The sequence below is a fragment of the Loxodonta africana genome, chromosome X (genome assembly GCF_030014295.1).
Source record: "Loxodonta africana isolate mLoxAfr1 chromosome X, mLoxAfr1.hap2, whole genome shotgun sequence".
NCBI lineage: Eukaryota > Metazoa > Chordata > Mammalia > Proboscidea > Elephantidae > Loxodonta > Loxodonta africana.
In genome coordinates, this window is record NC_087369.1 from 62,022,182 (window position 1) to 62,034,359 (window position 12,178).

Genomic DNA, 12,178 nt, shown 5'->3' on the forward strand with positions numbered 1-12,178 from the left:
GCACTGATTCTTTCTTAGAGGAAACCCAGCACCAGCAGTGAGTAGCGCTCCAGGCCCCTAGTCTGCGGCCGGAAAACCAGTGCTCTGTGGATTTATGGTGTACTCTGGGGAGATGCTGGTGAGTAGGGCAAGTACGCCCTGAATACAGTTGGTTGGAAGCACACAAGTTATATGATTCCAGTACTTGTTTCTCCTTTGTGATCCACCACAGCATTGCAGGCCAGCTGCTGCCCAGGCACCTGCATATAGAGTGTCTAGAAACGCTATATCTTGAGCTGCTTCGCTGGGACAAAGCTCTCCTTGGAAATTCCCTGCATGTGGACAGCCAGGTTGCTTAACATGAAAAGAAGTTGTAACTTCATCCTTATGCAATAGAAGCCATCAGCAAAAGTTACAGGCTGAGTGGAGTCCAGTGAAAAAGCAAAAATCAAGACCTGTGGATTTCAAATTGAGTGATGTTGTTATATTTCCTAAGTACTGGTTCAGCTACAGCTTCAGAATTTAATGGGTCACTCCTAAATCAGTATTTCTTTCTTCCTTTGGTTGTGGGGCTTCTGGGTAGTTAACCCATACCCTAATTCCCCTTTGTTCATTTTTACGAGAATCATTGAGGAGAATTGTAAATCAAGTTCCTTGTCCAGGTTTAATCATTAGCTTATGGTCAAAATGCTCTCCCAGATTATGTGAACAAAAGCGAACGGAAATTTTCATTTTTTAAATTATACTTTTGGGCTAAGTCCATGGCTTAGAACTAATGGGGCTTGCGTACGGATGGCAGCGAGGGGTCAAACCAAGCTGGGCCTTTGGGTTGGCGGTGGAATCGGAAGTGGTTGGGGTTTGGGGGAGGAGATCCGCTCGTACAAAAGAGGAGAGGATAGAGAGGAGAGGGTTGAGCCGCCATAAGCGCCGCCGCTGCTGCAGCTGCAAATGCAGCGTGGAGACTTAACTGCTACCTAGGCATCGCTGAGGTTCGTGTCGCTACTCCTTGGCCCTTCGCTCTAGCTGCCTTACCCTTGCCAGCGCAGCCGCTATTTCGTGCCTGCGAACTCTGCTCCCTCCCCGCCACACACCAGGTCCGCAGATCATGGATTCAGGCAGCTGCAGCAGCAGCAGCTGCGTCTCTGCGCCTGACTGCTGGGAGCAGGTGGACTTGGAAGCCTCAGGTTCGGCCCCGAGCGGGGACAGATTCTCCTCCGTGGTAGCCGAGACCTCTCGTGAGCATCTTAGCTCGTCCTTCAGCCGGCAGCTCAACATCAACGCCAAACGCTTCCTGCCTAATGTCCATGCCGCGGAGTTCGTGCCGTCTTTCCTGCGGGGCCCGGCCCAGCGGTTGATCCCCCCAGCCAGCACTGCCAGCAACCAGGAAACCTGCACCAGCTCGGGAAATCCTCAAGGTAAAAGGCTGGGACGGGGGGCACCTGTGGAACCTTCCAAAGAGGAACAGTTAGTGGTGTGTGAAGGTTCCAATTCAGCTGTTACCATGGAACTTTCGGAACCTGTTGTAGAAAATGGAGAGATAAAAATTGCCGTAAAAGAATCATGGGAGCACAGTAAAGAAGTAAGTGAAGCAGAGCCTGGGGGTAGTTCCTTGGGAGATGCAGGGCACCCAGAAGAAAGTGTCCAGGAAATGATGGAGGACAAAGAGGAAATAAGAAAACCTAAATCTGTGGTCATACCCTCAGGTGCTCCTAAAAAAGAACATGTAAATGTGGTATTCATTGGGCATGTAGACGCTGGCAAGTCAACCATTGGAGGACAAATAATGTTTTTGACTGGAATGGTTGATAAAAGGACACTTGAGAAATACGAAAGAGAAGCTAAAGAAAAAAACAGAGAAACATGGTATTTGTCCTGGGCCTTAGACACGAATCAGGAAGAAAGAGACAAGGGTAAAACTGTAGAAGTGGGCCGTGCCTATTTTGAAACAGAAAAGAAACATTTCACAATTTTAGATGCTCCTGGCCACAAGAGTTTTGTCCCAAATATGATTGGTGGTGCTTCTCAAGCTGATTTAGCTGTACTGGTAATCTCTGCCAGGAAAGGAGAGTTTGAAACTGGATTTGAAAAAGGTGGACAGACAAGGGAACATGCGATGTTGGCAAAAACAGCAGGAGTAAAACATTTAATAGTGCTTATCAATAAGATGGATGATTCCACAGTAAATTGGAGCATCGAGAGATATGAAGAATGTAAAGAAAAACTGGTACCCTTTTTGAAAAAAGTCGGCTTCAGTCCCAAAAAGGACATTCACTTTATGCCCTGCTCAGGACTGACTGGAGCAAATCTTAAAGAGCAATCAGATCTCTGCCCTTGGTACACTGGATTGCCATTTATTCCATATTTGGATAATTTGCCAAACTTCAACAGATCAATTGATGGACCAATTAGGCTGCCAATTGTGGATAAGTACAAGGATATGGGCACTGTGGTCCTGGGAAAGCTGGAATCAGGATCCATTTTTAAAGGCCAGCAGCTTGTGATGATGCCAAACAAGCACAATGTGGAAGTTCTTGGAATACTTTCTGATGATGCTGAAACTGATTCTGTAATCCCAGGTGAAAACCTCAAAATCAGGCTGAAAGGAATTGAAGAAGAAGAGATTCTTCCAGGATTCATACTTTGTGATCCAAATAATCTTTGCCATTCTGGACGTACATTTGATGTTCAGATAGTGATTATTGAGCACAAATCCATCATCTGCCCAGGTTATAATGCGGTGCTGCACATTCATACTTGTATCGAGGAAGTTCAGATAACAGCCTTAATCTCCTTGGTAGACAAAAAATCAGGAGAAAAAAGTAAGACACGGCCCCGGTTCGTGAAGCAAGATCAAGTATGCATTGCCCGTTTAAGGACAGCAGGAACTATCTGCCTTGAGACATTTAAAGATTTTCCTCAGATGGGTCGTTTTACCTTAAGAGATGAGGGCAAGACCATTGCAATTGGAAAAGTTCTGAAACTGGTTCCAGAAAAGGACTAAGCATTTTTCTTGATGATCCTACACAATACTGTGAAAATTGACTGCAAAAGTTCACCAACTTCTTTTATTTACTACCCATTGACAGACTTTTACCCGTATTTTGCAAAGAGAAATTGTACAGCAAAAATCCATGTTTTGTCAGCTTCTTATGTTGAGATCTCAGTTATGTCACTGTTGAATTTACCCTCACATTTCCTCCTCCTACTCTATTTGGCTTCCTTGGACAGAATCAATAATAGCTTTGTAAGTGATGTGGAAGTAATTGCCCATAATAATGAAAAATTAATATATATATTTTTAATTTTCCCTTAGGATATTTAGACAACTTGTTCCACTCAGACCAATTAGAGGGTGTCAGTGTGTGTGTACATGTTAAAAAAGACAACTAACATGTTAATAAAATATTCCAGTTGAAACTTCAGTAGTTTAAAGGTTCTTGAATATTTTTAAAAAATTGTATGTAATACTATTTAATTAGCTTTTTTGCTTTCTCAAGTAATTGAATACATTTTATTACTTGAACTTTTTAAAACTGTCCTTTACCCACTATTTTAAAAGAGGCATTTACAAACAATGCACAAATTTGTATTAAAGGAAAATTTTTAATTTTGAAAAAATGTGTTTTAGGGCTCTTACCAATGAACTTTGTTTTCTGTGCCCTAGTCCAGTCAATTCAGGAGCTATTTTACTTACCTTCTCATGATTTAAAAAAGACAGACTCAGACCATCTTATCTGTATTCAATTTGATAACAGTGTTGAACATGGCCAAATTAAAAGTATACCTGGGGATTCAGACCATAGGTTGACTAGACTTATCTGTACTCTGTTATCTTAGCACATCCCTTGGTCCTGTTCACCATGAGACTTGGGATGTGAGACACAACACAAATAAGGGGCATGACTAGTGCTTACAGTAGGGCTGTAGGTCACTTAATGAAAAGCAAGGGTTAGTGAGGGTCCTGAGCTGAGAAATGAGACCATTCCACCCTCCAAACCTTAAATGCTTGGAGTTGATAGGAAAGATGGGCATTTTTATAATCAGATCACAACCCATTCTTGGTGTCAGAGACACTGGAAATGTCTCTGAACAACTTCCTGAGAAAATGTCAGTTGTGAATTCTGAAGTGGCTGCTTTTATTGCTGGGAGAACAACCTCATAACATGCATAACTGTCAACAGCTGCAAGAACTTTGTTTTGATAAGTGTGTAGTGGCCCCGTGGTGAGCAGAAACAGTATCTCCTAGGCATACTTGTATATTTGGAGTAAGAGGTTTGCTTTGTTGGAAAACCACACATTCATAGGCTGGTTGAACGGTTGTGGTGGCTACTTCAGGGCATCCTGGGCTATGCTGAGGCAAAGACAGCATCCCCTTCTTGGTTCCTTTTTGTGTACCCATTTACCTCCAGGATGTCTGATCTGTCAGAGATGTTCCACTGTGAATTATCATAGAGCCTCAGGGCATTGACATTGGAAATGAGGATTTTTATTCTGTCATATACCAGCTAACTTAGTCTACAGGGATGTGCCTCTTATAGTCTTTTATAAGAAGGTGCATGTACTGGGGAAATTAATATTGTTTGTGGACGGCATCAATTTGGAGTAGTGGAGAACAATGGCAGACGTTAAGAAGTATAAAGGAGGGTACCCAGGAAATTGGAAAGAAATGTTACTATGAGTTTATGCTTACTTTCCAAGAGAGATAGAAACTGGTGTCTCCCACCACCTGGATGATCTGCTTCTTGCTGAAATGCAAATAATTGGTTTCTAAAATCTACCTCTTACTATTAGGTTTTTTATACAAGTCAGAGTTCCTGTTGGAGAAATTACTACACAACTGGATAATGAGAAAGATATTTAGGAGCCAGTTTCTGATGGTAAATTACTCAAATTGGGTGGAGACAAAAAATTCCGTTCTGGCTTGTGGTTTTGACCTATCAGTGGAGAATATCCACTTCTATTGGTAAATTACTAAAATTACAAAAGAGATTAATTCAATTTTAAAGACAGTTAAAATATTTTTAAAAAGTGGCTGCAGCCAGGGCAAAACTTTTAATAAGTACTTGATTGGGTCTATATTTTGTACAGAGTAGAGAGGCAAGAGAAGGAACTCTAAAATAAAAATGAAACTCTTGCCACTGACATTCTAATTATTGAGTAATTTACCATCAGAAACTGGCTCCTAAATATCTTTCTCATTATCCAGTTGTGTAGTAATTTCTCCACCAGGAACTCTGACTTGTATAAAAAACCTAATAGTAAGAGGTAGATTTTAGAAACCAATTATTTGCATTTCAGCAAGAAGCAGATCATCCAGGTGGTGGGAGACACCAGTCTCTATCTCTTTTGGAAAGTAAGCATAAACTCATAGTAACATTTCTTTCTAATTTCCTGGGTACCCTCCTTTATACTTCTTAATGTCTGCCATTGTTCTCCACTACTCCACAAACAATATTAATTTCCCCAGTGCATGCACCTTCTTATAAAGCCATATTCAAGGGAGTGTCCTTTCAAAGATCCCCTGTTGCCTCCAGTTCAGACCAGTTTGTCCTCAAGGCTTCATCCCAATTTCTAGCAGCCAAGACAATGTAGAATATTCCCAAGTCTGGCTGCATGCTGTAAGTACATTATGAATTTCCTGCTTCAGTCTTTCTCAGTAAGTGTCTATCCATTGGCTCTTGGCAACCTTTCTCCCAAGGTTGATTCTTTGGTTCATCTGGTCATTACTGGATGAATTGGAGATTTAGGTAAAGGGGTCGACTCCTTCTGTACTTCAACAAAGGCCCAAGGAGGAAAGGAAAGGGAAAGGGAAAGTTTGGGCTAGGTAGAAGTTAGCAGACCTCCACACTGCTCACCTTGAGCATCTTTCTCTGGTACTCAGGAAAAATTACTAGGGCTAACAATTTTGCTAACGTCTCTGTTCTTGTCCTCAAAAGACAAATACTAGGGTTTTTTTTTTCTCTCAAAATAGACATCTTCACACAATATAATGGTCCTGGGTCTCTACAATGCAAGAACTTGCTCTTTTCATGATTTACTTATGAACAGTTGCATCTCTAATTTTATAGTATTTAACTCACTAGTTAACATGAACTGTTCAGTATCACAAAGATGATTAGTTACCATTTTGTGGCCATTAAAAAAGAAACTATTCAAGGACCACAGAATTTCTCCCAAAACCTGAGCATATGAACATGTTCACATTGATTAAGTACTTTTTAAATATTCAGTAGGGCTCTATATTTTCTGTTGAGACCATTGGCATATTTCCAGTTTTCCTAGTTTTCAGTTACAGGATCTACTCTCATAGTTGGCCACTGGGGGTAAGGAGAATTTGATCCAAGGCCTCTCCCCAGGGACACCACTCATTATGTTCATGGAGTGGGGAAAGTAGACTTACCTTAGAAATTGGGAGAGGCTTTTTGAAATGTGGTAGGGTATAAATGAATAGGTGAATTAAAATGTATTAATAAATTTTTAAATATCCAAAGGGTAATGACAAGGTGCACCAATCTCATCCGTGTTACTCATTACATGCTAAACCCAAAGAACTTTTTAGCCTGAAAGGGGAGACAAGGCAAAAGCATACACTTAAGGAGAGACTATAGAGTGTTTGGAGGGCAGGAGATACATCTAAAGAGGCCCTAACTTGAAGAATGGTGATTCAAGACAGATGGGAGGTGGCTTCACAAGATCCTGGTAGTAAGTAAAATGCTGTAGTGACCAAAAGTTAACATAATTCAAAAACTGATTTCTCCATGTAGGAAATGAGAAGCAAGTTTTGCTCTGGGCCACCCTTGGGGCCCCAACTCTGCTAGCATCTCCCACCAACAGATCTGTGACCAGATACAAAATATATTCATTCCCTTTGTGACATGGAATATACCTGGCATGACGCTGGTCCTCTTCCCCGTTCTGCTTACGTTTCCTGTGGTGGTCTTGGTAATTCTCTAAGGTGGCTAAGACCCACAGCAAAGGGACCGTTAATGCCCCATGGGAACTGCCATTCACAACCCTGAGTAAGCCACCTTACCCCTCCTCTCTAAACCTCTGATTCCTCAGGCATAACATGAAGATAATGACAGTTACTTTCTCTGTAGGACTGTTGTGAGGAGTGAACAAGCTAGCAGGTATGAAAAGTGCCTGGATACAGTGTCTTTCTCAATCCTTGTGAGTACTTTCTTCAGCTCATATTCGAGCCTTACCCCTTGACTGTAGTATTGACTCTAGGAACTTTGCTTCTCCATTTCCACTTTATTTCTTGATTACGGACCCAACAACCTTTCCCACCAATGTCTGATGCTAAGAAAAACTGATTTTGTTCAAGGAAGCAATATGTCCAGTCTCAGGAGGGAATTCAGGATTTCTCCAATCTGATCACAGTTATCACATTCCCCTGTGCCAGATGATGGTGTTTTCTGCCTCCTCTACATCTAGGAAAGGCAGATGACCCCCGATTCTGCTCAATGAGGTGTACAGGGAGGGTGTTGAGGGCTTCTCTGGAAGATGCTGTTTCTTAATAAAAAGAACAGATGTGAGAGAAGAGGATGGTGGTAATTGGAATGTGATCGTGACTCCTGTAGCTATCACAACCATGTTGTGACAAGCATGAGATCATAGAATCGACCTGCTGAAAATGGTTGAGTGGGGAGATGGAAGTGTTGGTATCCTTGTGACATTTTGAGCAGCGAAAGCAGTGCAAGCCTACTTCCAGAGATGTTATTATCATGAGGGAAAAAAAAGTAAGGCCATCCCTATTTGTTTATACCAGTGGTGTTAAACTTTAACTACATGTTCTACTTAACCAGAGGTAGCTTTTAGAAAAATACTAATGCCCTTGCCCTATATCCTGGAATTTTGATATCATTAGCCTATGTTGTGGCTTTGGACATTTTTTTTTACTTTCAGTTATAAATAGTGCCAAAGAGATAAATGACAACATATAATATTTAAAAGAACCAGCATGTAGATCTCAACCAACTTCAACAATTATGAATTCTTGATCAATCTTATTTTACCTACACCCCCATTCACTTTCAATCTTATTTAATCTGTACCCCCATTCTCTTTTCTCCACCCACAGGTTATTTTCAAGTAAATCCTAAATATCATATTACTTAATAGAATATTATTTCAATATGTACTTCTAAAAGATGTAGACACTTTAAAATATAAGCACAATAACATTATAACATATAAAAATTCATTATAATTCTTAAATATCTTCAAATATTCATTCCTAGTTTAAATTTCTGATTGTTTCATAAATATTTATTTTTTGAAATTTCATTTTCAACTCAGAATTCCATCTACTCTCAGGCATTTGTTGATATGCCTATTAAGCCTCTTTCATTCTATAGGTTGCCCCTACTTCTCTGCTTTTTTTTCTTATAGTTTATTTGTTGAATAAATTGGGTCCTTATTCTATATAGTTTCATATAGTCCGGATTTTGTTGACTTTTTCCCTTTGTCATTGTTTAACGTGTTCCTGTCTCCTATCTTTCGTGTAAAATGGTTGTTAGAAATAGAAGCTTCATCAGATTCAAGTTTGCTTTTTTTTCTTTATTTTTTTCAGTAAGAATACTCCACAGGTAGTGTTTCTTATGTACTTCTATCAGGAGACAGACAATGTCTGGTTGTCTTTTTTTCTGTGTGATGTTACCAAATGTTGATGATTATTGACTAGATCTGCTTTTTCAGTACAGGTAAAACTGTGAAATGGAGATACTCTACCTATTCTTCTTCATTTATTAGCTTGGACTACTTCTCTGAAGAGAAATTTCTCCTCATTAACTACTTGGTAACACAGTAGATAGTTCATATGCAAATGGAGAAAACGTATTTGTTATCTGTTTTCAAAATAACGAATTTAATCCTTAGCACTTTTAAGTGATCATGATAAATAATAATCATTATGAACACAATTTTTAAACACGTTTGATGTGTTTAAATACATTTAATTATTATCCTTATTGATGTTCAAACTGTCCCACTTTTAGGCATTTGTGTTTCTTCAGGTTGGATCTTGAATCTGTTTGACAAAACTCTAGTCGTCTTTGATAGCTTCCTTGTTTTCTGGTACATCAAGGTGTTCATGACTCAGCTTACATATTTCCAAAAACCAGCTAATTCATCATGGAATCCTAATTTTTTTTTCTTTATTGGAAAATGCCTTTTAGAGAGTAAAGTCATTAATATTAGGTTCATCATGTTTTTTATTGTGTGAAATATTTACATACTACCAAAGTAAAACCTAAACAACATATTTTGGCAAAGTCTAAATTGTCTTCTTGTCTCTTACATTCTGTACCTTCCCTCTCCCATAGGTACATTTAGTTTGTTGTTTATAATTCTATACATGTATTCAATCTCACCATCTTTGATAAATGACCAAGTACTATGTAGTTTTCCCCATCTTGATTTTTTCACATACCAATATATCCTAGAGAATGTTCCAACCAAGTTGCTATGGATTGAATTGCGTCTCCCAAAATTGTGCGTCAACGTGGCTAGGTACTATTGTGTGATTATCCACCATTTTGTCATTTGATGTGATTTTCCCAAGAGTTGTAAATCCTATCTCTATGATGTTAATGAGGCAGGATTAGAGGCAGTTGTGTTAATGAGGCATGACTCAAGCTACAGGATTAGGTTGTATTTTGAGTCAGTCTCTTCTGAGATACATAAGAGAGAAGCAAGCAGACAGACAGGAACCTCATACCACAAAAGTAGTGCCGGGAGCAGAATGTGTCCTTTGGACCTGGGGTCCCTGCACAGAGAAGCTCCTAGATCAGGAGAAGACTGATGACAAGGACCTTCCTCTAGAGCCAGAGAGAAAGCCTTCCCCTGGAGCTGGCACCCTGAATTTGGATTTCTATCCTACTACACTGTGAGACAATAAATTTCTGTTTGTTAAAGCCATCTACTTGTGATATTTGTGTTATAGCAGCATTAGGTAACTAAGACACAAGTATATAGAAATAAACATCCCTTTTCATATCTGCATAGTACTTTATTATTTTATTTTTCAAGTCCTTGTGTAACTTTCATTATTCCATTTTTTCTATAGCATATATTGATGCAATCAACAATCTTTTCATATTTTTCCAGTGATCCTTTGATATAGATTTTGAAAACTGGGATTTCTGGGTCAAAAGGTATATGCTAGATTTTGCCAAATTCCCCTCTGTAAGAATTTTACCAATGTGCAAGAAGTTTGTCTTCATAAAAAGCTCTCCAGAATGTTTTATTCTGTATATTTTCACCAAAATGGAAAAAAAAAGCTCCTAAGTTTATTCTATGGTTCTGCAAGTGTTGAGAACCATTAGTTGGTAATTTTTCATCGTTGTTGTTATTGGTGCTAAATGCATAAAAACTTAATGTAAAATCCATAATTGCAATCTTCCTATTAGATCCAATATTAGTAGAGATCAGGAAATGTGCTGCATTCATCCCTACATCCACAGTGGCTACACAGGGGCTAGGACAAAGTTGACATTTATTAAAAGTGTTTTGAGTATGAATGAGGTAATGAAATGTAGTAAAATACTTGCTATATTTCTTATAAAAATGTATTACTGTGCCTGGCCCTCCATGTTTCATTCTGTGAAGGCATGGAATGTACCATGTGCCAGGCAGTATTCTAGGTGATATAGCTAGGAAAAAAAAAGCAAAAATATGTTCCCTTGTGGAGTTTACGTTTTATTAGGTAGAGAGTAAAGAAAATAACAACTGAATATGAACAGGATAGTACTAAGTGCTAAGTAGAAAATTAAAGCCATGTAACAATAAGGATACTGACAGGGGATTCCAGCTGTGGTTAGAACTATCTGTGACTTTTAAGCAGATATCTGATTAAATGAGTGATGGCTTGGCATAGAGGGCATCTTTGAATATTTCTTGAGTGAATAAGTGATTGTGACCACTAGGAGAAAGAGCTTTTATGTGTCTGGCTATGTACCAGTCCCCAGATCGAGGTATTCCTCTCTATTCCTGTGTGCTCAGCTCTTCCCTTTCTGTTCCCCTAAAATGGCTCTGCAAGGGGTCCACCTGGAAAAACTGGACCTCATGATCCTGAGTGGTGGCCAGTTTAAATGCACTGAGCCTGCTCCGCCTTGTCTGTAGATTGACACCAATTCTTGTGGGTACAGAAGTGAGGGAATAAGGTGGAGTGCATTGTGCTGACTATGACTCTCCTGGCAGTAATCTTTGCTCAAGAACCTCTTCATAATGTATGGAGCAAACTGTGAAGGGGCTAACAACCTAGGAAAGACCTGGCAGGCCAACTGTGTTGAAACAAAATGTACAGTCCTCCGGAGGATGTGTCTATCTAATAAGCACAGTGAATAAGACTAGTCGAGATAGCCCAAGAACAGACTTAGAAACCACAGTTCTACCGTGTTGGCTTGGAAAAAATGAAGAATACAACAGAGCTTTGGGCTTTGAGTGTGTAAATTAGAGAAGTGGCATTTACCCTTTCAAGGTAAACTACAGACCCCAGCTATTAAACATTGTTACTGGAGTGGAAGTTTTGGTAGAGACCCCCAAGGCCAAGAACAGTGTGATAGCTGCCAAGTCATCCACATCCTGAAGCAAGGTGCTGGGTCAACTCTGCTGAACATGCTCAGAGATTCTTAGGTCTGCCAGCTGTGAGCTATCTCCCTACCTTCAAGCTATATGACATAAGGTGATTTTGGAGGCATCTGTAGGAATGATGCTTTGGTTTTCAAATGAACTTCCCTATAGAGTTTAAGCAACAGGAAGCAGATGTGGATTCAAACTTATGCCTGAGCAGTGTAAAGTGAGATGCTTTGGCTTCCACTGACCTCAGTGTTACAGCAGAGAAAGAAGAGCCTACTTTGAGAAAAGCTGCCCTTCCAGAGTTTGATGAACCTGTTTCATCCCTGTGGGCCACAATGTGGACTCTTTACAAAGAAGCTAGGCTGGGCTATCATTGAGAGGATCTTTGAACAAGAAGACTGCTTGGAAGAGCAAACTACTGACCCCAACAGAGGTACCCTGATAACCTGAGTACAGAAACAAAGCAGGGTTTTGTTTCTATGGGATTAGAACTGAATGCATTGGAGAGATTAGATAATGGCAAGGCCCTAACATATGTTTTATTCTGCTGTTGGATTAAGTGTGGGCAAAACACGTAAGCCAAACACCATTGTCGTCAAGTCAATTCCGACTCATAGCG

General features: G+C 39.8%; 1 protein-coding gene across 1 annotated transcript; it reads left to right on the plus strand.

Annotated features, from left to right (window-relative positions):
* Positions 1-854: 854 nt before the first annotated feature.
* GSPT2 (G1 to S phase transition 2) lies at positions 855-9,983 on the plus strand. The gene has a single exon (XM_064278293.1). The coding sequence runs from the start codon at positions 1,085-1,087 to the stop codon at positions 2,978-2,980; it is 1,896 nt and encodes a 631-aa protein (XP_064134363.1). The 5' UTR covers positions 855-1,084; the 3' UTR covers positions 2,981-9,983.
* Positions 9,984-12,178: the final 2,195 nt, after the last annotated feature.

Excerpts from the sequence above, each read along its gene's own strand:
- GSPT2 (XM_064278293.1), top strand. The coding sequence starts at position 1,085 with ATGGATTCAGGCAGCTGCAGCAGCAGCAGCTGCGTCTCTGCGCCTGAC.